The 25,300-nt window shown below is 41.4% G+C and overlaps 1 protein-coding gene across 6 annotated transcripts in view; it reads left to right on the top strand.

Moving 5' to 3' along the window:
* The first annotated feature begins 1,135 nt into the window (after nucleotides 1-1,135).
* Nucleotides 1,136-25,300, top strand: part of REPS1 (RALBP1 associated Eps domain containing 1) — a 66,349-nt gene continuing 42,184 nt past the window's right edge. For 3 of the 6 annotated variants that reach the window (XM_084777595.1, XM_084777591.1, XM_084777590.1), the window contains exon 1: nucleotides 1,137-1,517. In XM_084777595.1, coding sequence (XP_084633721.1) covers nucleotides 1,365-1,517 — 153 coding nt within the window. In that variant the 5' untranslated portion in view covers nucleotides 1,137-1,364. Of the gene's footprint in view, nucleotides 1,518-25,300 lie in introns of all 6 variants that reach the window. The other 3 variants (XM_084777594.1, XM_084777592.1, XM_084777593.1) reach the window with 2 other exon arrangements.

The following is a 25,300-nucleotide window of genomic DNA, read 5'->3' as shown; positions in this document are numbered from 1 at the left end:
ACGCTCTCTGCAGTGCTGGAAGTAGAACCCGAGGCTTTAAGCATGCAAGTGCTCCAACAGGCGAGCTACACGCCCAGCCCTTTAAGTCCTTCAACTCTTATAATCACGTCCTTTTAATGGGCTATATGTAAGAGAACAGAAACCAAGCATGGAAAGTCTTCTGTGCAATCTTCCTTGGCCTTTGTTTCTGAAATACTTCATATTTAACCCTGACAAGACAGACACCTGGCTGGTGGTAGTTCCCCAATCACCAGGGAAGCAAAGACAGGGGCATTAATAGAGTTTCAGAAGGAAATTTTTTTTTTTTTTTTTTTAAGATTAAAGGCACGGAAAGGGTTTATGGAGTCCTGGAGACAGGTGCAGAGTAAGGCAGTTCAACTGCATTTTCACATAGAGAGGAATGATCAGCAACAGGAGGCGCTGGTGTTGGCGCAAGGCCTACACAGGTTTGCAGAGCCGATGGCATTCGGTGGTTCCCGGTGACCAAAACTTTGACTGTTTCTCCTTTGCATTTTGCCAACTTGGTTTTTACAGAAGGCCCGGGGCTTGAGGCTAGAGTGGGAGTTCGGCCTCAGCGGAAGCGTTCACACCTGAGCAAGGTACCCAGATCCAGTGGACAGCCCTTAAAGCGATGCATGTCTCCTCAGCACAGGTACAAACGGGTAGGAAATGCTGGCTGCCAAAAGCTACCACGTAGGAGCCCGCAGCCTGATGGGCGGTGAGCCAGGCTGGTCCCGGGTGTCCCTTGTCTTAGGGTCCTCGCGGAGGGCGCTCAGGGCCACTCGCCGGCGCCGCGGGGCTCCGGCCAGCAGGGGGCGCTGCGGCCCGCTCTCCCGGGAGCGGCCGAGCCAGCCCGGTGGGTGTTTCTCTCTCTCTCTCTCTCTCCCTCTCCCTCTCCCTCTCCCTCTCGCGCTCTCTCCTCCCGGCCTCACATCCGGGTCTGGAGCGCGGCCGCCGCTGTCAGTGCCGGGCCGGGGCGCAGTCAATGGCGGCCGAGGGAGGCGGAGCGGCGGCCACGCGCAGCCCCGAGCCCCCGAAACTTTAGACTTCCGAAGCCCCACAACTTCGCTGGTGGGGTGGGGAAGGGGGTGGGGCGTGGGCGGAAGGGGAAGCCGAGGCGGGAAGCCCGAGGGACGCGGCCGAACGAGCCCCGTGGCCGCCGCTGCCGCCGCCGCCTCCTTACCCACGCCGAGCCTGCGGCCGCGCGCGCGGAACCGAGCGCCGCCGGCTGCCCCGGGCCACGCGAGCTTGTGGCCCCACGGGGAGGCCGTGCCGAGCGCAGTGCCCGCCGGCCGCCCCGGGTCCGCGGGGCCGGCGCCCGGGTGGTGCATGCGGGGCGGGGCGGCCGCCCGGCCGAGGCGAAGATGGAAGGCTTGACGCTGAGCGACGCCGAGCAGAAATACTACTCGGATCTCTTCTCCTACTGCGACATCGAGAGCACCAAGAAGGTGGTGGTCAACGGGCGGGTGCTGGAGCTGTTCAGGGCCGCGCAGCTGCCCAACGACGTGGTCCTCCAGGTACTGCCGTGTCCCCGGTCGCGGGGGGCCTCGGGCAGCGGGAGCGGGAGTGGGCGACGTTTCCAGAAGGGCAGGTTCCAAACCCCCGGGGGGCTCCGCCGCGGCGGGCAGAGGCCGCAGGTGCGGGTGAGCGGGAGGGGGGGGGGACTCCTGGAGGGGGAGGGGTCGCCCTGTTGGGGTGGGGGCTGGGGAGGGGTGTCTGCGGAGCCTGAGCCTGCATCCCCTAGGTCAGCCTTTACACTGGAAGAGCAACTTAGCAGGAAGGCTCCCGGGTTGTAAATGTGTGTGAATCCTAGCTTCTGGTATGTTTTCCTATATGCACGTAGCTCTTCGGATCCTGCACGATAATAGTAAAGTTATGAGTATAGGCAAGCAGAAATGCCATTTGAATTTTTGAGTGAGCAGAAACAGACCCCGATAAAGTGAGTTTTGTTAGATGTAAGGTATCCAAGAAGCAGGTTGCTTTTTCTTTTTCTTTTTTTTTTTAAGGGAGACTAAGAAATTTGAACTCTAGCTAATACTTTGCGTGTAGATGTGAAAAGAACTTGTAGGACCGGTGGTCAATGTACTGTGGTCAATATCTTTTAGCGGGCATTCGGTAACAGTTGGTGGCTCTTGTGGATTTGGTTTGGGGTATATTGAACAGCTGGAATCAGAATGTTGTATATTTGCCTCAGTCTGTAGCTCTGCTCTGTAGCATGGTTAGTTTAAACCTTCTTTGTCGTCTGTTTTTACAGGAGGCTTTGTAGAAGTTCTGTCTAATATTTTGATGAGCACTAACGCCACTGCTTAATGATTCATAGCTGCTAGTAAGAGCCTGTTTAAACTGCATGTCAGGAACCGTTTTAAGTTTTCATCCTAGTATTGATCCAAGCCAGTTCCTCGAATATCCAGACACACGGAGATGGAAGTGGATAAAATGTGGTGGAGGTGGACGGTTGGGCCAGGGGTTTTCTTTTATTTTACTGTTTTGAGACAGCTTCTTACCTTCAACTCAAGGTCCTGCGGCTCTTCAGCTGCTCTAGTGCTGGGATTACGGGTGTGGGCTGGACCAGGAATCCCTTTTATTTTATTTTTTCATTTTTTTATTAATTTATTCATATTACATCTCAATTGTTAGCCCTTCCCTTGTATCCTCCTATTCCTCCCTCCCTCCCACTTCCCTCCTCTCCCCTCCCCTATGTCTGTAATTGAGGGAGACCTCCTCCCCCTATATATGCTCTTAGTGTGTCCAGTCTCTTCTTGGTAACTTGCTATCCTTCCTCTGAGTGCTGCCAGTCCTCCCCATCCAGGGGACGTGGTCAGAAAAGGGGCACCAGAGTTCATGTGAGAGTCAGATCTCACTCTCCACTCAATGGTGGAGAATATCCTGTTCATTGGCTAGGTCTGGGTAGGGGTTCGAAGTCAGGAATCCCTTTTAAATAGAAGCATTATGACGGTGGGCCAGCACTTTGCTTCTTCAGCCTTGAATTTTTATAGGCCCATCTTAGAGTGAAAGTCAGTCAGTTTTCTTCTAGCAAAACCCTATAGTAAATTTTCTACATACACTTGTGATGTAGAAGTTCCTCATGGGCTACCTGTGGTTTGGGGGACGTGTTCTCTCTCTCTCTCTTTGCTTTCGTTTTATGTTGTCTTTTTAAAGCCTGGGGGTGTGGTGGAGAAAGGTGAGTGTCTGAGGGATAAGTAAGCCTCAGATCCATGCTACTGAAAAGAGCCACATCTTGGCTCTTTGAGGCTTTAGCAGCTGCGTAGATTCTGTTGGGTATTCATTGTTTTTGTTTTTATGGCCCCTTTACAATGTGGAAACCAGTTTTAGCTTGAGTTCACACAAAACAGAGCTTGTAGTTTGCTGGTGGGTTAAATGGTGGTACTGTGTTTTATGGCTTCGGTGCAGAACTTACAAGGTCTGGTCAAAGCATGCTCATTTGTGGAAATAAAACGTACCTTCAAGGACTTAAAATTAAGGAGAAGCCTCCTATACCCTATTTTGGTTTATGTCTTTGGGATATGGAATTGATAGAAACTGGCTTTTTTTGTCATTTTAATAGTGTACAAGACTTAGAATATTAGAATGAAGTTAGCATTCATTAACCTAAAGCTGAGATATGTTCAGTTAAATCCAACTTATTTTTATGTTTTTCTCAATTGTATTAGTATTTTAAAATATATTTCTATTGTCTTTGTGCATAGAGAGCTTAAATAGCTTAAATATTTGGGATTCAGTTACAAGTTGGAAGCTGTAGGAATTCCCTGAAGCAAAACTTCACAGTAATATGTTCAAGTGGAGTGTCCCTGATCAGGACATCTGTAGTACTCCTAAATTCAAAACTCTGAGGGCCAAAATAACACATGGAACTTTCCATACCATGAAACTTTTGTGCTTAGAATTACCACCTTTTAATTTACTGCCAAACTGTGTGAGTATGGTGTATATGAGACCTCTTTAAACTTGGATCCCATCCCCAAGATATCTCATGGTGTACACACAAACATTCCAAAATCTGGATGGGGGAAAAAGAATTGAGGCTCAAAACACTTTAGACTCAAGCATTGCTGATAAGGGATACCCAACCTGTACTGAATACAATCTGGAATCTTGAAGGTGGTTTACTTAAAATTTGGCCCGAGACATAGAAATGTGAGCTAGAAGGGGAATGTGGCCTTAGTTTCTCTGACGGGAGTTTGAGATTTTTCTGAAAACAGCTCTCCATTGCTTTCTAGTGTGAAACATTTGGGGTAACTCAAATATAATGACAGAGTTCTGTATCCTTTGTTGGGCAGAGACTCCAAAGAAGCATAAGTTGCTCTGGAGAACGTTGTAAATTACAGAACCGTTCATCTGTGAAGAAAAGTATACCTGGCAGAGGTGCATTGTGTTCACAAAGCAAAAGGAATATAAACAGGGCAGAATTCACACGGACTCTTAGGCTGATATGGGGAGGGGAAAATGGCCTTCCAGGCACAGGAAAAACTATGACCAAAGGTGGACCATGGCTAAGCCTTTTCAAGAACCAGTAGATACTAAGATTTTACCTAAGCTAAAGTATGTTTGCAGATAATGAAACAGAGCTAGAAAGAGGTCATATTGCTAAAAGCCAAAGGCTGGAGATTTCATACATATTTCAGTAGGCAGTGGAGAGGCATTGGAAATTTTTGGTTTTGGGTGGTAGAGAGAGTAGGGAAAGGAGGCTCTGACAGAGATTTCTGGCGTGGGTTCTGGGTAATAGACGTCCAAAGCAAAGTGACAGTAGTAGAATGGAGAAATAAGGGTGATGTGTAATTCTGAAAGGCAACTGAGTATCCTTACTACTTTACTATGTGAAGTGCCTTGTGGAATAAGAATTGAGTCCAGATGATGAAGGCTGGGTAGGGAGCTTTGAACTGACTATAAAGGGCATTTGAAAGAAATGATCCATAAAAGCAGGGCTCTGGGAGGCATTGTCCATAATACAGCAGAGGAAAGCAACTGAAGTCTGGTTATCTTGGGGGCTCATTTTGTATCAAAGATAAGAAATGGTGAGGAACTGGACCAGTAGCATTCAAAAGCATGGGGCCGTGGCCCTGGGGACATGGTTCCATGGGTCGTGGCATTCGCGGCCAAGCCTGAAGACCTGAGTTTGATCCCTGGATCCACATGGTGGAAGTGGGGAAAACTGACTCCCATCAACTGTCCTTTGACCTCCCAAGACCAGTTAGGGCATATGCCTCACAACTCACTGTAAAATATTTTTAAAGTAATAAAATACTTAAAAACGGGGGGGGGGGGCCATGGAGAGAGAGATGATATGAGGGAATGTGTGTATATTCTCACTCCATTTGTCAATGTCTAAAGATATTCTGGGTTGTTATAAAATGGGGGAGGGGATGGTTTTCCTGGCGTGTAGGGGGTAGAGGCCAGACATATTATTTAATAGCCCAGAGCTCATGGGACAGCCTTCATAACAAGAACTATCTGGCTGAAAATGTCAGTATTGCTGAGATTTGAGACCTGACCTGGACTCTTGCATTTGACAAGAAATGAGGCTAGAGTTGTGTTATTCTGAAATTATTCCAAACGATGTCTGGACTATTTGGCATAATTTGGGTGAGAGAGACGTTGGCAAGGATTCTTCACTTTTTTGACATCACTCCAATTAGAAAAGGTGCAGTAATAGGACTTTACATTGTAAAGAGGAGTGGTAAGAGTCACTGCAGGCATTCTGGGATGATGCTAACCTTCAGCGAGTAGAAACAGGCATTTTATTTGTGATGAATGTTAGTTCTGTTCATATGTTGGGGATCTCTTTCTCACCTATATTGGGGGCAAGGACCAGGCAGTGTTTTTCATATGCATTAGAACCTCGATTGATCCAGTATTTTCCAACATTTGTTAATAAGAGTCACGAGAGAGGGCTGAGTCATCTGGAGAAATGAGGGTAGGGAACAAAGAACAGAGGGCCTAGAGCTGACAGAGGAAGGACTGCCATTTATCGAGTGCCCCGTGGACTCCTTTTACCAGGCAAATCCTTTTCTTGCAGGAACTCGTTTGATTCCTGCACAGCCCTGTGAAGTGGGTGTCATCTTTATTAACTAGGAACTTGATAGGTAGAGAGGTCAATAACTTGTTTATGGATAGTGAGTGTCCTTCCTTTCTCTTTGTCCCTTGCCACCCCAAAGCTGGTTCGTCACTGTTGGTGTGGTTGTGGGACTAGGTGAAGAATGCAGTTAAACCAATCAGACTTTGTTTTGCATGTATTTCTTAAGGCAGAGTAAGGATTTCAGATTGCTCTGGAGTTATACGGAGACTTTCTCTTTTGCATAATGAAGAGTTTAGTTTATAATGATGTCTTGACACTGTCATTTCACAGAGAGGTAGATCCTTGTGGTTGCTTTCCTGAGTACAGACAGACAGTTTTATATTATCACACTGTCAGACATCCTTTTTCATTAATTACGTTATTTATTCACTTTACATCTGATCAGAGCTTCCCAGTCCTCCACTCTGCCCTCCCCTCCCTCGTACCTTCCTCTCTCATCAGAGAAGGGGACATCCTCCCATAGATATCAGCCCACCTTGGCATATCGAGTTGTAGTAGGACTGGGCACATCTTTTTTTATTGAGGCTAGACAAGGCCGTCCAGTTAGGGAAAGGAATCCAAAGGCAGGCACAGAGTCAGAGACAACCCCTTCTCCTGCTATTAGAGGTCCCGCAGGAGGACCAAGCCGCACATCTGTTACATATGTGTAGGGGGCCTCGGTCTGTCCCATATATGCTCTCTGGTTGATGGTTCAGTCTCTGTGAGCTCCTGTGCGCCCAGGTTAGTTGATTTTGTTGGTTTTCTTGGGGTATTCTTGACCGCTCTGGCTCTTTCAACACTTCCATAAGATTCCCCAAGCTCCACTTAATGTTTGACTGGGGGTTTCTGTATTTGTTTTCATCAGTTGCTGTGTGAAGCCACTCAGATGACTGTCAGACATATTAAGGTATATCATTACACTTGTTAGTATTTGTTACTTTAAAAAAATATATATTTATATATATGAACAGAGTGTTTTGTCAGCATCTGTGTCTGTGCACCATGAGCATGCCTGGTGCCCATGGAGGTTCCATGAGTGTGACAGATTCCCGGGACTGGAATTAGAGACTGTTGTGAGAATTGACCCCAGGCCCTCTGGAAAACCAACCAGGGTTCTTAACCACTGAGCCATCTCTCCAGCACCCAAATGTTTGTTTCTTGAGTCAGGGTCTCCCTATGTAGCCGAGGCTGGCCTGGAATAGCAGAGTAAAACTTATTCAGGGGTAAAGGGTTTGTTGTTGAAAACAGCGTCAGCAGGCCAGGTGGAAGAACTAAATAGCTTGTGACATTTTGCCCCAGAGCAGGAATGGAAGATCTGACCTACAGGATTTAATTATCAGTTTTGCCATCTGCTAAAGATTTTCAGTGTTAAAACTTTAAAATTAACTTTTCCAGAAGCAATTTCTTTTTTAAAGAATAGGAAAAGTGTATATTTACCACATTAATCAGTATGTCTTCTTAGCTTTCAGTTAAAAAAACAGAAACTTCTTTTTCTTGGAAATGTCAAAACTTAGACAGACTTTTAATGTGTGATTGCGTGATAAAAGCTTTGAGTACTAACCGTCCGTTTAGTGAAGTTTGCCAGTATTGTGCCCTTTTAACGAAGCTGAAAAGCTTGAGATCAGATGTGTTGAGCAATAGCTGGTAGAATATTTACATAAGATATATAAAATTTTTAAAAAGCTGTATAAGTTTAATGGGAGAAAACAACAACAGTGAAATGTAAACCAGTTTTTCTCTTGAAACTTGCTTGAGTTAGTTACAAAATCTGTTCACTAGTGAAATGTCTGAAGTAGAGCTGTAACTTATTTATGCAGTGGCTATTAGAAACTTAGTAAACTATACCTTATTTATGTATTGGATATTAGAACTATAACCTATTTATGCATAAGTTATTAGAAACTTAATAAAATGTCAGCTTGTTACTCTCAAGTCAAGGGGTTTGTTTGTTTGTTTGCTTGTTGTAATTTCTAAATCACCAAGCTACCTGTAAAGAATAAAAATACACACTGGAGTTGATTAGACATCTTGCAGGCATTGCTTATAAAAGACGTCACAGCTGACATCTTTATACAGTGTCATGTTTCCTTTTGGAACTCATATCATGTTGGTTGGCACCTTACCTTCCTTCTTGTCCAGAGTTTTAGTGTTCTGGGAACTCACTGTCAGCATTGTGACAGAGCTGAAAAGAACGTAAGGAACACTACACAGGCTGCCCTCAGCCAGTTCTGTGACCTTGACAGTCACTTTGCCTGGATCACCACACATGAAGTGGCTGGATGAGTTTTCTGGATTTCTGATTCAAATAATTGTCTTTTCCCATGGTGGCTACTCTGTCCAGCCACATCCTTAGGAAAGTGGTGTGTGTACTGCTCCACTGTTCTAACACTGAAGTTGGTTTCTTTACATCCTGTGAGTGATTTTAAAGAGGAACACGTAAGCCTGGAATACTGTGGCTGCTAATAGTGAGCGCTTAAAGTGAGGGATGAAAACTGGCTTCTAGACTTTATCCTTTCTCAATGTTCATTTTCTGCAGCCTTTCCTCTGTGTGATGTCTTGAATGAGAATGCCCCCTGTGTGTCTCAATATTTGGTTCCCAGTTGGTGTAACTCTTTGGGAAGGCTAGGACATATGGCCTTTTTGAAGATGTCTCACTGGAAATGAGCCTTGAGGCTTCAAAAGACTCACCTTGTTCCCAGGGTGTCTGTCTCTGCCTCCTACTTGTGAGTCAAGGTGTGAACTCTCAGTGGCTCGGGCTGCCCTGCCTTTGTTCTACTGGCGTGCATACTAACTCTCTGAAGCAGCCCAGTTAAATGCTGTCTTTTGTAAGTGGCCTTGGTCGTGGCTTTATCAAAGCAATGGAAAAGTAACCAGGACACTGTGATAGATCAATCTTCATTCAGGTCCTCCCTGTTTACTTCTGTAGAAGAAATTTGTCTGATGGAAGTTAATTACCTACCATATTTCTTTAAGATCGGTAAATTACAAGACTTGGACTTTTTAAAAAAAAAGTGTATATCTCTTTTCTTTCAAGAATTAAATATTTAATTTGAAGTCTATTTTGTTAAAGGACAAAGTCAGATTTTGTTAGTGTGTGTATTTTTTACGTTGTTGAGTCCTTTGGGATTCTGGTGGACATACTGGACATCTGCTTAGAAAATATAGTTAAGCAACATTTTGTATTTAATTTAATGGTGCCAGCCTGTCCTAGTCTGGTAAGGCTCATGTTGCTCCCTAGGTTAACAAAATATTATGCTGTGAAATGCTGATGAGACTTTGTCAAGTCAGTTTTATATAGTATTTCCTTGTGGTCACTCTCTACCTCCAGGACATATATGTAGTGATGAAAGATGAGCTATTTTCTCTGCCATCATGAGTTGTATCTGTGGTAATGCTGGAAAGAGCTGTGTATAGTACTAGGGGGCCATTGGTCAGAAGGCAGTGAGAGTAAAATGACAAGGAAGACATCTCAGGAGTATGGGCAGAAAGTGATAGGGATGAGGGCGCATGAGGCAGGATATTGAGAGAACTGTGTGAGGGTCGGAAGCTGTGAAGAGATTATGTGCTTAAGATGAGAAGCTGGAGCATTAATGGACAAAAGAGGAGAAAGGAACAGGCACTTACTGTGGGGACTTGGGGTTTTAATGGGAATCTATACATTTTCATTAAAAGCAGTAACATCTGAATTTTGTTTTTAAAGACCACTCATAACTTTTAAATAAAGAGAATACCGGGGAAGGTGAGCAGATTGGTCAGTGGATATGCAGTAGTGGTCCATGTGGAAAACAGCAGTGGCTTAGAGAGATGCAGCCAGGTGGAGAGGAGTGGATGTAATTGAGATTGTGACTGTAATTGAGATTGTTTAGTTAAAAATAGGAAGTCATGGCCAGATGGTGGTGGCACATGCCTTTAATTCCAGCACTTGGGAAGCAGAGTCAGGGGGATTGCTGTGAGTTCGAGGCCACCCTGGTCTACAAAACGAGTCCAGGACAGTCAAGGCTACACAGAGAAACCCTGTCTGGGGTGGGGGCAAGGAGGCCACAGTATTGAATTGGATATGGAACTTGAGAGCATAAGAATATTGTTGGAGTTCCCATTAATGGATGATTGGGAGAGGAGTGGGTTCGGGGGTGCTATTTTGGCAAAGGAGTAGTGATGAATTTAAAAATTCTCCTTTATTCATTTTAAATTATGGAAGTCTGTGTGTGAGTTATGAACTTTACCATAGAAGATCTACAAATCTTGAGGAGATATTTATCTCTGAGGGAAGAGTTGAAGATTTATAGTTATTGGCAAATTGAAAACAGTAATGAAGGAAAATATTGAAGAAAAAACTATAAAGGAGAAAAAATGTTTACATTGAGACTCAAGGACAGCCGAACATTTCTAAGTTGGGAAGTAGAAGCCTTAGGATGGAGGTTAAGGCCAAGCAGGATGGTCGGAGGGAGGTAGAGGTGCATCATGCTGTAGAGGCCAAAAATGCCAGTGCTTCAAGGAGGTGAGAGCCAACTGCATTGAGTTTGGCTGGGAGGCTGAGAAATGTGAGTAGAAACGATGCCTTTGGATCGCTTTAGAAACCTAGATGTCAGTGGTAACTTTGATAGCCCTCTTTCTTGGACTGCTTTTGGTAGATGACAGATTTGAATGATCTGAGGAAAAAATAGTAGTCAAGAGACTAGAAATAGGACACATAGAGAGCTTTTAAAAAGGTACTCTGCCCAGGAGAGTGAATAGACCCAGGGCACGACAGCTGAGTTGAAGTGGGGAAGAATGAGGTTGTAAAGGCAGTCTTCTCTGAGGCATAGTTTCAGCTGGTAGGACTGCTGAGGAAAAGGAGGACAACATAGCCTCCAGAAAGCAGGAGTAGTCTGCATCCTGACCACACACACCTGGGAGGAAAGGGATACATTTCTTCAGTTTTAACACAGGAAGATAAATAAGTAGGAAGGGACATAGATTTAGTGGAGAAATGTTACAGCCAGTGGCTCCTGCTTTCTCATGTAATCAGAGGCAAGATTAACAGCGTGTGACAGGAAATCAGCATAGAATAGTAGGAAATGTATTTGCAGTAGCATCAAAAAGATCTAAAGTTTTAGAGATGAACTATAAGATATTACACAAAAGGTAAAGATTTAAATAAACAGAGTATGTGTCTAGGTTGGAAGGCTGTATATTAATACCAGGAATTTTTTTTTTAAATCCCTGTAGTTTGTTGAAACTGTTAAGCAAGTCCCAAAGACTTATAAAAAGATACAGGAACAGAATTGGAGACATGACCCTTCCATTCTAAAAAATGACTACACGGCTATGCTAACCAGGCCAGAATGATTGGCCGAAGGTTAAGCACACGTAGATGAGTGATCAGAATTGAGAATTCAGAAATAAGCCTTTATACTTAGGGGGAATGTGCCAGGATAGTTTCTTGGAAAACTATCAGCAGATGGTTCGAAAACAGTTACATACCTGTATACTTAGGGTAAAGTATTCTTAAGTATTTTGTTTATAAATTATATAATATACAAAATTATTTCAAAATAGATTATGTATTTAACTGTAATATCTAAATCCATGAAATTTCTAGATGATCCCATAGGAGAAAAATTTCTGATTTTGGGTTAGCTTTAGTTCTTAGATATAACACCAGGAGCATATGAACCTTGAAAGAAAGAAAAAAAAAACTTCTAAGTTGGATTTTACCCAAAATGTTCTTAACATAATTTTGTAGAGGATATTTAAGAAAGTACAGAGGATACTGACTTGGAAAAGGTATTTGCATATTATAAACATGAGAAAGTCTTTCACCTAGAATATGTCATTAATAATTAGGGAACTGTATATTAAATCACAATGATAGAAAGGTCATAACTACACACTGCTAATAGTTGGTATTGTGGAGAGAACACAATAGTTTCACACTGCTCTTGGGAATGTAATTGGCACGTAGCTGTTTTGGAAAACACTGGCCATTTCTTTAAAAGTTGAACATAAATTTACCTAGGAATAAGCAGCTCTGCTCTGATGCATCTACCCATAAGAAATTAGAAAATGTTCAAAGAATTCTTTAGTACCGATTCAATTAGTAACTGGCAAATAAAATATGGTATGTCCATAAAGTGAAATAATATTTTGCCAACAAAAGAAACAAATTTCTGATATATGTTGCAATAAAGATGTTAGAAATATACTAAATGAGAGAAGCCAGAGACAAATGAGTACCTACTGTATTGCATTATATGAAATATTTGAAAAATATCTATAGAAAAAATGTCCATGGAAAAGATCCATAGAGCTAGGCATTAGGTTTCATAATGGCCAGGCCAGAAAAGGCGCCCTGAAAGGAATCATCTTTGGAGTAAGAAAAGTTCTAAGCTTGGTTTACCGTGATACAGCACTGTAAGTTTTCTTTAACTCAGTAAGTTGTAGCGTGGTTGAATTTTAAGGTGTAAAGATTGTGTTTCACAACTCTTTATCATTTGGAAGTGTCATGTATGGAGGACTTTACTGCATATATGATTTTTTTTTTTTAAATCAAGCTACAAGCTAATTTAATGTAAGCTGGCATTTGGTGAGGGATTTAGGTTCTGAAGATAGACTATTTTGTTTTGTTTTGTGTTTTGAGATAGGGTTTCTCTGTTCAGCCTTGACTGTCCTGGACTGAAGATAGACTTATATGTAGCTTGTCACATGAAGAGTCACAGAACTGATTATGCTCATTTGCTAAGTTTCGCTCATGTAGCTTAGGTTGCCCTCAAATACATTATGTAGCTGAGGATCACCTTGAATTCCTGGTCCTGCTGCCTCCATCTTCCAACTGCTGGGATAACAGGCATGTGACGCCATGTCTGACACATCACGACTGAAGTACTTCTGGTTAGTATTTATTCGTTTTGGCCCGTGTAAGGGACTGTTCAGCATATCACTTCTAAGCTCAAGTGATCTTCCTTGGCCTCTAGAGTACCCAGGTTTGTGCTTGTGCCATTCTATGCAGTGTAAGCCCATCATTTGTTAGACCTAGAAGGAGCTGGAAATTATGACCTAGAATGGATCTAGACCAATTTCTGCCTTTGGACTTTGAATGGTATATTACTAACTTTTATATTGATGTGATAAACATCATGACCAAGGGAACTTACAGAGATTATTTGGGGCATATGGCTCCAGAGAGTTAGAATCCATGATGGTGGAACAAAGGTAGCAGGAGGCTGGAGCAGCAGCTGGGAGCTCATGTCTTGAATCACAAACAGGAAGTAGAGAAGACTAACTTAAAATGGCATGAGTCTTTTGAAACCTCAAAGCCCATCCCTAGTGACATACGTCCTCCAGCGAAGCCATACCTCCTAACCAGTCCCAAACAGCCCCCAACTGGGGACCAAGTATCAAGTGCCCAAGACTTAGTAGGAACAGCTCATTCTAACTATCACAGATCTTTGTGTGTGTGTGTTTGTGTGTGTGTGTATTGTGTGTATGTATATGTTTGCATATATGTGGACATATATGATATATTGTAATTTTATGGGAAATTACTGAAATGTAATACCCATGAATTCTGAATTTGAAATAGATATGTCTGACAAATTATAATCTTAATGCAATAGTAGTCTCTACTACTTGGGGACTGAAAAAAATCAGTCTGTCACTATTATGACTCTTTGTATACAGCTGGCTTCTAATGTTATTTAGATGGCCTGATATGACATCTCCATTTAATTCTCCTTGAGTTTTTGTAAGTTGTCAGATATTGGGTCCAGGAATCATAATTTTTATGCACCTTTGTTTAAAAATTAGTTGTAAAGCGTGATCTCATAGTGATTGTTACTTTTTTTTTTTTTTTTTTTTTTTTTTTTGGCCTATGAGTTAAACAAAAAGTAGATGTAGGTGTAGCAATTACAGGCTTGAAATGGAAAATTGTTATGATATCTAATGATGATGCAAGGGGGTACCATGGCAGGCCCATGCCACTGTGTCCCCCAGAGAAATTACACCAAACACAGATCTGGTATAAGGAAGTATCTTGGGGTAACTCCCTTCCAGGAGGGAGGGGTAGAAACAGAGAGTGAGCCATAAAGGCAGAGAGAGGAGGGGATAGGGAGGGCGAGAAAAGGGTGCTAGAGAGAGAGGGGGAGGGAGGGAAAGAGAGAACGCGCTGGAACAGAGAGAGAGCTTGAATGACAGGGTCCTTGTATCCTGCGCACACCTGGCAACAGCAGGTGATGATGTAAGCAATTGCTAGGACCCTGAAGGCAGGCCAGCTGAATCACATGTAACCTAACAGAAATTGTTGCCTAGAAACCAAGAGTATTGGTGAGGGTTTCTTATGTTGAATTTGTGACTTGGGGGCCACCAGCTTGATGTTTTGAGTGCGTCTTGCTCTGTTTCATTATTAGCAGTTGATCTAGAGTGAGTGTTTCTTCTAGAGTACTATGTTTTGCCCCAGAGGAAAGCATTTAAACAGCTTTGTAACTTTCCATGTCAACAAACAGTGGGTTTAGTCAAAATAGAATAGACTTTGGAATGTGACAGCTTCAGATTTGAATCTCTACTTGGTGCTCATTGACTTCTCACCCTGATCTGATAACGGAACCTGCCAAGACTGTTTCCTGTTCATCTCAGTTTTGAAGGGTTGGTCATGAACACCAGCCGAAGTGTGTATAAGCGGTGAGCATGGGGCTTGGTTCTTAGAATGTGATCAGATAGGTTTCATCTGCTCAGTTCTGCTCTGCAAGAAAACGTGGAATTTGCAATATGTTGGCTTTCATAGAAAAAAAATGTTCATTGATCCTCAGACCGCCATTACACCTTTTGTTGCTTGTATTTTGCTTGGATGTATTGCTGTTCCAGGCTTGGATCCTACCAATAATCTTTTTATTTTCCTCCTCTTATTATACACTTAAGTTGAGGGCTTGTTTTTCCAAAATGAAATGTATCCAGATAAAGACCAGAGACCCAGATAAAGACCAGAGACCCCGATAAAGGATGATTCTGAGGTGGTAAGCCCACAGAACTGGCAGAACAGTGATGCCACTAACAAACTTAAGTGATATGGAGAAGCTGTTTTGTTTTTTTTGGGGGGGGGCAGTGTTTGTTTGCTACTTTCAGAGACATCTGGAAAGTTTTAGACATACAGAGTAAGATACCATATTTGTACCATCTAGGCAACAAAGTTAGGTGGACACTTGAAACGACGGCAGTAGCAGTTGGGTGGCTTAGCAGCCTGTACCAGATAGGTGGTAGTTCCCAAGGGATGCAGACTCACAATAGAGATGTCTTCCTGAATTTAGTAGCATCAATGCTGGTAGAGTGCTGGGGCATAATAGGTGCTTAGTAAAGCTTGTTGAATTCATGAATGATGCAATTGTACAATTTGTTTTTCTGAAATGGTCTCATGTTATAGTATGAAGCTCTCTTTATACTGGCTTTGAATTTGTGGCGATCCTCATAGTACTAAGATTAGGGTGAATATATGGAGAATAGTAATTCTATAGTCTTTTCTGAAGAGACTGAGCAGCAATGCTCTAAGGCTGTCTAAGCCTCAAGGAATTTGTCCACAGACTTTCAGGATCTACCAGTTCTTGAGCATCATCAAAAGCATATATTTTCTTAGAAACCGAGTGAGGCTAGCAGTGTCTAGTGACTGACTCTAGGTACTGTGTCATAAGAACCATAAAACTACAGGAATATATGAAAGCTACAGGATGTGGCGGGCCTGGCTATTCTAGCTTCAAGAATCACTCTTCAGCTAAATGCAGCTACTGAGTGCTCATTGACTCGTCAGGTATAAAGAATATTGTATTATATGTGATGAGACATTCAAGATAACAATTTAATACGTACGTATAAAATATCGTGTTTATGTTTGTCTGCTTACTTGACTTCCACTTGAACTTTTCAGTGATCAGCCAGCCAGGTAACTCTCCATCTGTAGTTATTTGCATTTCTATACTTTCAGTATCTTCATTCCATATCAGGATATTTCTAGGTCCTCACTAAACTCTTCTGCCAGCTTACAACTTCCAGATGGCAGTGAAGGATTGCCTCTTCTGCTTTTGAGATCAGATTGTGTAGTTCTTTCTGCTAGACCCGGTATACTTGGCTGGTATAGAAGCCGTTCAGATGACTGGAGCCAGGCATTGTGAACACACTGAATGCATTTGTATTGCATTAACACATTGTTATCTCAAGATCCTCCTTGTGTTTACTTAAGTTTTTTAAAAAATTTTATCATGGTAGCTATGCTAGAGGTGTAGTTCAGTGCTGCATCTCCAGCAGTAGGATGATATTCAGAGCTCTGCGCTGATCACTAGCAAGAGCTAGGGACACAGATGGACGTGCCATGGCCCATTGTAGTATTAAGCTTACATGAGTATTTCTGTGTAGATCTGTAATATAATTAATTCTTTTAAAATGAAATCAGAATTCTCATAAGATAGATGTTGAGAGCAGTCGTTGAAATGCTGCTATGGGCATGCACCAGGTGACTAGGCTCTGAAGCACATTGATCACTAGTTGAGAAAGCCTTGTAGGCATGCCTAGGGCCTGATCTCATGGAAGGTATTTTTTGGTTTTTGTTTGTTTGTTTGTTTTTGTTTTTGTTTTTAGCTGAGGTTCCCTCCTCTCAGATGACCCTAGCTTGTGTCAAGTTGACATAAAACTAACCAGTACAGCTTGGTACCACTTGGAGTTTGGCCATTGCTTACTGCATTCCAGTGTACTCAGAGCTAATGATACTGGAAACTTGTGGATAAAATTCAGGTTTCTTTTTTGTTTTCCACTCTCCCTCCTGCCTTCTTTTCTTTCTTCCTTCTTCCATTCTTCTCTTCCTTCCTTATTTCTCCCTTCCTTGCTTTTTCACTTATCCATCATTCCTTCCTTCCTTTTACCCTGCCTTTCTTATGCCTCTTTTATCCCTCCCTCGTTTGGTGTCCTCAGTGGTCTCAAATTCACAATCCTCCTGGATTAGCGTTTTCAGTGCTAGGATTGCAGGGTTGCACACATACAAAATTCAGATTCCTTTTTTTTTTCATGATCTCATGATATCATATGAAAGTAGCAGAAATGCAGAGTAGATGTTTAGCAAGCACAGACAACTTTTTAGGGCTATTCAGTTGCTTCGCTCTGATGTTGCAGTCCACTCACAGCCATGACTAGAGTGAGGGAGGAAGGCAGGCCTCTGAGTAGGGAAGTAGAAAGTGCGGGTGGTGAGGCTGCGCCTGGCTGGCCTGCTGCCTAGCACTGTGGTGCTTCTTCCCCACCTCAATCAACATTCTGGGCATGAGGAGAGGGAGGCAGCGAGAACAGGAACAAATAGCCCTGAATTCTGAGCTCTGACTTTGCTAATGCGTTGCCTGTTTGGCAATATCTCCTTCTCTCTTTGAGAACTTCTTTCTTAAGTGTAATAGCAGACTGAGAAAATTTAAGAAAAACAAAACTAGAAATTTATTGCCAATTATACAAATTAGCTGTGGCAGAATCTGGGTATCCCAATGCTGCAGTGTGTACTTTTGTTCATTAAACACAATATAAAACATAATTTGTAGAGAGTTTCTGAGTACAAGTGGAGCCACAAATGAATTCATGGGTGAGGGTGCCTTTCTCCACAGTGTCACTTCATGATAGCAGAGTCCTAGTCACGGCCATTGCAGCTTGGGCCATGTCAGAATCCCTATACAGTTCTGCAGGAACAAAGCGGGACTTGTTGGTAAGCCTTTGTCAGTAGAAATCCTGCCTTCGGAGAGTTAGAGTGTGATGGCCCAAGGAAGGGAAGTTATGGTTAGGTTTTCTGTTTACTGCACACAGTTTTGAACCACCAGAGACAGAAATCTTTTACTTCCTTGATCACATTTCCCTCTAAGACTTAATTCTGGAAGGAATTCAAACCTAGTGTTACTAGGTTTGTAACTAAGTTTGTACCTAACAAGTGGCAAAGCTGCAGTTGTCATAGTTACCAGTGGTGTTGTATGGTGGTTAGTTTCTGCAGTGTTTCTTTTTGCTTCCAATGTAATTCTCTTGACTTTCCACATGTTTTTTTCCTGTTCTTATCTCCTTTATTGTCAAACAACAGATGCCTCCTATTTCTCCTTGCCTACCATGTACCCTGTCTGTTCTTCCTAAGCACCAGACATCCAGCTTTTGCATTCACCTTTTCTTTTAAAAATAACTCTTTAAAAAAAATTGTTTAGAAACAGTGTCCCTCCTATATTATATACCTCTGTTTAGTTCTGACTGTACAGTAAGCAAGTACTTACTATAGGGCAGATGTTGAGCTAATTGACATATCTGTAACTTTGAATTTAGAGGTAGATATTTTTGCTTTCCTGCTGAGAAACCTGGACCTTCTGAGAGGCTACATGTTCAACTTGAACTGGGATCGAGGCCAGCTCCTCTAATGGTAATAGTTACCCTTGGAGTGTACACTCTGTGATGCCTACAATGACAGCCATGCCGTAGCTTTGAGGCTTGTGTATTGTTTGCGGTGGGTAAGACCGTCTTTTTGTCTGTCTCCAAGTTTATGTGAGTACTAAAGAGAAGATTCTGTTGAGGTGTTCCTGTAGTGCTGCTGACAGTAATAACTGGTTTATTTCTTTATATTCGTCTCTGAGATGTCCGGAGTACAGTGCTTTAGACCTGGATGTGTACTGCCATTAGGGAAGCAGCAGACTCAGCTCAGGTGGTGTTTCCCAAGTGTGGGATGTGTACCCAGAGGGATAAGAAAGCACAGTCACAATTCTTTCCCTTCTTGTTTCCCACATCTCGTTATTAGGGGAATATTCAGCTTGCTGTTAGCAGGCTTGGCTCGTATCTTTCAGGTGCAGGAGAGTGTTGATATGGCGTTGACTGAAGTTGAATAATGGCTTTGTTTCGTTGACTTTTATTCTTTTTATTTTCTTCTTATTTCATCGATACTTGCTTTTCATTTATATTGTGATAGAAAGTTCCTTTCTAGATTTGAAGAGCATAGATATTAAGTGCATGATGGTGGTCATTGGGCGTGGCAGAATTGTGGAAGGAGATGTCAGTGGGAAATACTGCACATGTTACAGTGCCAGGCTTTGGAGTATACAAAGAAGACTCCTGTGAGCTTATAAGGGAGCTTTCTCTGTATCGTTCTGATCTTCACAGGCATTTTAGGGATTGCCTTAATACGCACTGGCACTCTGATCCGTAAGTGATAGGGTTTTTTTCCACCATCACATTATTTTTTTGTTATTTGTTCAATTTTTATTCATTTGGATAAAGCCTTTTGCTAGAATTTGCAGTTTATTTCTCATTAAACAAGCACCAAAGTGCTTTGGGCTTTTCTCTGTGTATCAGTTTCTTATCTATATGCTGGGAATAATATGCCACCTGCCTCAGGGTTATTTGAAGTAAATGAATTTGAGGAGTACTTGGCCTAGTGCCTAGTACTTGGACTAGCACTGTATAGGCATTTGCTGCTATCATCATCATCATCATCATCATCATCATCATCATCATCATCATCTCCCTGGAAGGGAGTTAGAGTTTTGGGACCTCTTGAGGCTTTGCTTGTTTATTCTTATTGTGAGTTGAATGTTTGTATATATGCATTTGACAGAAGCTAAGTAGCAGTTTAGCATAGTCATACTGTGACTGACACATCAGCTATGCTATGAGCCTAACAGCAGGCAAGAACAATAAGAATTAGATCTTTAATAAAACTACTGTGAACTACCACTTGCCTAAAATGTTCGCAGTGCAATTACATAGACTTCAAAGAAGGGTACCTACAAACCTCTATCCATTGAGGGGACTGAGATTGATTCTACCCTGAAGCTATGTGTTCTATCACACTTCCTTGTACACACACGCACACACACACACACACCCCATTAGTAATTCTTTTAGGATCATGAATTAATATTAGTTGCATTATTATATTTCTTACTATTTGTTTCCCAGTTTTTAATGTATTTTGTAAGGACAAGTAATATATTTTATTCTAATTTAATTATATTTCTAATGGGTAAGTTTATAAAACAAGTATGTTAAGCCAAGCTATTCATTGCCATTTCCCAAAGCATAACAGAATTGAACTGCAGTGTGGAGGAAAATTTATCCTAATACAAAGTAAAAAATTAGAACTGGGAAGTTTTTCAATAAAATATTCAATGCAAAAAATTAATAAGGCAGTTGGAAAAATACAAGTATTCATACTTGAGTTTCACAAAAGGTATTGTTCTGTTGATGCTCATGTTTAGGGCAAGGCTTAGAAAGTGATCTGATGCAGGCAGATTCGACAGCCGCACTCTGCCAAGTCAGGGTAAGCAAGTCCTCAATAGTTCCTGCCCTGCCAACAAGTCTGGCAGAGATATTAGGCCAGAAAGCTGAAGATGAGGCTCCAACGTTATAAAGTGTATTGGGGGACTGGTCAGGAGGTAAACTGTCTTCAGTCAATTTGTACATTTTGGAAACTGCTAACCCACACTGCTGATCCACTCAGGAATTTAAGTTTTATTCCTTCTCAAGTCTCTGAGGGGCAATGAAGACAGGATAATATAGTTCTATAACCAAGGTTAGCTGGTTAGGGGACAAGATCGTTTTAGATCAAGATAAAGAAGTTAAGCTATTAGAGTTGAAATAAGATAGATATTGAATCTCATTCGGAGATCTAGACCCAACAAGACAGGAAAAACACTTACTTCAAACGAGACGAATGCAGATGACCAAGTCACTATGAATGTAACAGATACAGTACTCAGTAATCTCATGATTGTCACATGGCTCTCCCTGCTGTATGTAGTTGGTTTTATGCATGTGTAATAAAATAAAAGTATTTAAAAAATTAAAACAAAACAAAACAAAATAACAAGAGTTTTGCCAGATGACATGGCCTTTAATCTGAACACTCACATTTAGGAGGCAGAGGCAGGTGGATCTCTGTGAGTTCAAGATCAGCCTGGTCTACATAGGGGATTCTAGGAAAGCCAGAATTGTCTCAAAACAAAACAAAACAAAAAACAAAAAAACAACAAAAAAGAAAGTGATCTGATTTATTTTCACATACATTCTAACGGCGAATTTAACTTATTTATTTCATTTATGTCTGACACTTTGGTAGAAGCAGATTTTTAAAGATGAAATGTTTTCAGAGTGTGGTTTTTGATGTAATCATAAATTTTGTATGAAACTTGCATTTTGAAAACATTTGTTCTAGATCAGATCTTAATAATGAATCCTGTGTGCTTCCATCTGAGTTCTGCTCTTGTGTGTACTTGAGCAAATTACAGAGGCTTAGTTATTTTCCAGTGAATAATACCTGCATTGGAAATGCTAAGATGGTTGGATTAGTCAATATGCCATAACATATTTTATATTATATTCCATAACATAGCAGTTATCCTTAGAATCAGCATCCCTTCTTGGTCGTGATCCACACCTTAAAGGAGCCCGTAGCGCAGTTGGTAGTATGCTACTCTAACACCGAGTTGAGTAGCTTTCCTTTTATTGCAAGAAAGGACATCTTCCACGTCTGTGTTTGCTGCTGCCCGCTGGTAAAGAATATAGACCAGAAATATCCCTGGGGCTGACTGCTTGGCCTGAGCTTGCTTGTTTACTGGTAATACCATTCTAGTCTCTGTGTTTGCGAAAAACAGTGGCTCCTGCAGCTCTCCCCGACAGGAGCAGCAGTGGTGCCCATGTGCCGTGCTGCAGTCTTCAGCGTCACCACTTACCTGCGACTGGTTTCCTTAGCCTCTCTGTGCTTCTCTTTTCTCTCTGTGAAATAGTCACAAGAGTCTGTGTCTTTGTGGGCTGTGACAAACATTAAATAAGCTATAAAATATTTAAAATGATGCCTGACCCAGTGTGAAATGTTTTGCTCTAAACCATTATTTTTTAATTTTTATAAGGAGATTTGTGGTTCTCTGTAGGTAGGCTTCCATGTAAATCAGGTTTGAAAACTAGTAAGTCTTCCTGCAAAGTACTGCTTTTTAATTAAAACATCAGTAGCTTTGGCTTTTCACCTTGCTGTGTGCACTATCAGTTCAGTGGATCATTTGTCCTTGGAGGTTTGGAAGGGCAGGTGATGATCTGGTATGTGTGGACAGCCTTGGCTTACATCTTTTGTTCCCTGGCATAATTGAGTGCAGTGCCCCCTTTTCACTCGTATAAATGTGCAAGTGTGGATAGGTTACTTGCTTTTACTGAGCGGTTTTCATAAACCATAGCATTTTCCAAATGTGAATACTGTTTGAAACTCAAGTTTTAATGGTTTGTAGTATTTTCCTAATTATTTTTATTTTTATGATTTTTTTTTCTCCTGTTAAGGCTTTGTGGTGGGGACTAGGGGTGGGGAATGCTTCCTTAATGTAGCTAATATACAAATTATTTTAATTGGTAATATGAGACTTGGATTGAACTGCCAGTAAACTTGAAAGGTAATCTTTCTTAACTTTCACATTATAGTCCTTATGTCTGAGGCTATCACAAGCATTTTATTTGTTTAGATAACCTTGTGACTGTGATTATAACCACTGAAGTACTTATTGGTCTGCATGTACCACTCTTAGCAGGGTAGACTGCTTATGAGTTTACTGCCTAAAGCAAGTTGAGTTTATAGCTTAAAAATGTCAGGTTTTACTGAAGGGAGTCTTTGTTAATTACCTAAACCATCCACAAACTTTAATGTTTAATAGGTTGCCTTAGTCCTAGTTTCTGTTGATTGACTCAGTCAACACATTCTTTATGGTTCCTTTCCTTGAAGGGTAGAATAAAACCTGCTTTCCAGTAGATACTGCTAGGTCTCATAGCAGTATTATAATGCTGGGTTCTTTTGGTGAATTTCTGTGATAATACCAATAGGGAATAAAAATATAATGTATTTGAACACTTAACTGAAAAGTTATAGAACACGTTTATGGTTTCTAATTTTATTTTTATCCAAAACCAATTACATTCTTTGCCCCATCCCTCTCCTCCTCCCAACCTCTTCCGAGCCTCCAACCCCACTCCCTCTCAAATGCTTGGCCTCTTTTTCATTAATTAAACACATGTGGCTTTTGTTGGCATTAAGAGATAAATGCTGTTCCGGTTCCATGCAACTGCTTTTGTAAAAAGAAGTCATCATTCACTTGGTACATCTGGTGTTATTGTTTGTCTTGTTTATTTTCAAGTTCACAGGTGAACATAAATTTGTGTTCATGTCATTTTGTAGTACCTATGTGTTGAGTAATGACTAGATTGATCTAATTAATATATGTATTTACTTGTACTTTTTATATATGTTTTCTCATTTCTGTACTTGTCTCACATATAGCTGTAGTAATTTTTCTGACAAATTTCACACATTTTTGGTTTTGAGGTGGCCTATACAATAAAATATGTATTTTATATTATGTATTTTATTATATAGGTATATTTTTATATATTATTTATTATTTATTTATATGTATATTATATATATTATGTATTATATAAAAATATATTATTTTACCTAAGGAGTTACTTTGGAACACTTGGAGAACTTATTTTTGATGAAGAAGGGATCTTGTTGAAAAATAAAATGAAGTAGAGAGGGATTTGAGAGAAAGATGGAGAGTAAGAGAGCATGCAGCAAGAAGATGCTGACTTATGTTTATATGTACGATGAGAAACTCATAGCAGGAGAAAACACAGAAGCAATGTAGTCTTGACCTGAGGTTGGGAACCAGAGATCACTTGAATTGAGTCAACAAAGCAGTAAGTAATTAAAGGTTTTGGATAAGAGATGTGGTAAAGAGATGAGGTGTTTGCTCTAATGCAACTAGCAAGTATTTCAGAAGGGTTGGGCCAGTTGTATTTGCACTAGACTAGATTTTAAGGGGGAGTTGGCAATGAAGTTGGACACCATGGGAGAGTGAAAGTCACTTAGGAATGCAAACATAATCATGATGTTAGTAAATGATGTGGCTTATTTCCTGGATTGTGCTAAATTTAAAGGTTTTTGTTTTGTTTTAAGGTTTGTTTCTAGTTTTAGTTATGTGTATGCGTGTATCTTCATGTGGGAGTATGTCATATGTGAGTAGGAGGGCATCTGTTCCCACGGAGCTGGAGTTAGAGATGCTTGTGAGCCACCTAATGCGAGGGCTGGGAACTGGACTCAGGTCCTCTAGAAGAGTAGCCAGCATTTTTAGCCGTTGAGCCATTTCCCCTAGGCCCTGTATTGGTCTAAAGTATGTTAGTGTTTGTTTTAAAACTGTGTGTCATTTTCTCTCTTAACTTGGCTAGCACCCAAATAATTGAGACTGGACTAATATATTTGTTTAACATGCTTTAGGGCACAGCAACTGACCAATATAAGTCTGTATTAGCTCTCGAAATGAGTTTGGCTTCCTCTCAGCATAAATCCTAGAGATACTTGCATTGTGGCTTTCTTTCCTCATGGACCTCTGTCCATGCCTGAATCCCCATTTCCTGTCTCTCTCTTCTCCTCTGGCTGTCAGGAAGTCCAGCCCTATTCTCTCTCCTGCTCAGCAATTGGCTGTTATGCTACTTTATTGGCTTATCAGGGACAATTGAGGAGTGAGGTTTAGACAGAATTGAGACAGGAGATTCTTAAAACAAGGATTGCAACCAGATGTGGGGGACACAAATTGGCATTTAAATCTTTACACAGTACACAATAACATTATGTCTATGAAAGTATTTTTAATTTTTAAAAAGATTTATTTATTATTATGTATATGGTGCTCTGCCTGCATGTATACCTGCAGGCCAGAAGAGAGCGTCAGATCGCATTATAGATGGTTGTGAGCCACCATGTGGTTGCTGGGAATTGAACTCAGGACCTCTGGAGGAGCGGTCAGTGCTCTTAACTGCTAAGCCATCTCTCTGTACACACCCCCAAAAGTATTTTTAAACAAGAAAATATTAGGGATCAGTGTGTCCTCAAAGCTAAAAACACTGTTTACAGCAGGAAAAGGAAGGCACTTCAGAACAAGGTGGTGTTGGTATGTTTCCTATCTGCTTTGCCCTTCATTCAGTCTCCCTCTACCTGCTCCCTTTACAGTAATGCACTGCAGTGCAGTAGGTCATATAGAGAAGTGTTTACAGGCTGGTGCAGTGCGCACCTTTACTTCTGGTACTTGGGAGGCAGAGGCAGGTGGAACTCTATGAGTATGAGGCCAGCCTCTGTGCAACAGTAACAAAAATAAAAAATACTCAGAAATCATGTGTAATCCAAATCACTTTGGACAGAACAAACAATGCTTATTTTCATAAAATGTTTAACTTTTA

Source organism: Acomys minous, assembly GCF_964271855.1.
Source record: "Acomys minous genome assembly, chromosome: 3".
NCBI lineage: Eukaryota > Metazoa > Chordata > Mammalia > Rodentia > Muridae > Acomys > Acomys minous.
The sequence above is the reverse complement of the archived record's forward strand: the minus strand, read 5'-3'. Positions and strand labels throughout refer to the sequence as shown.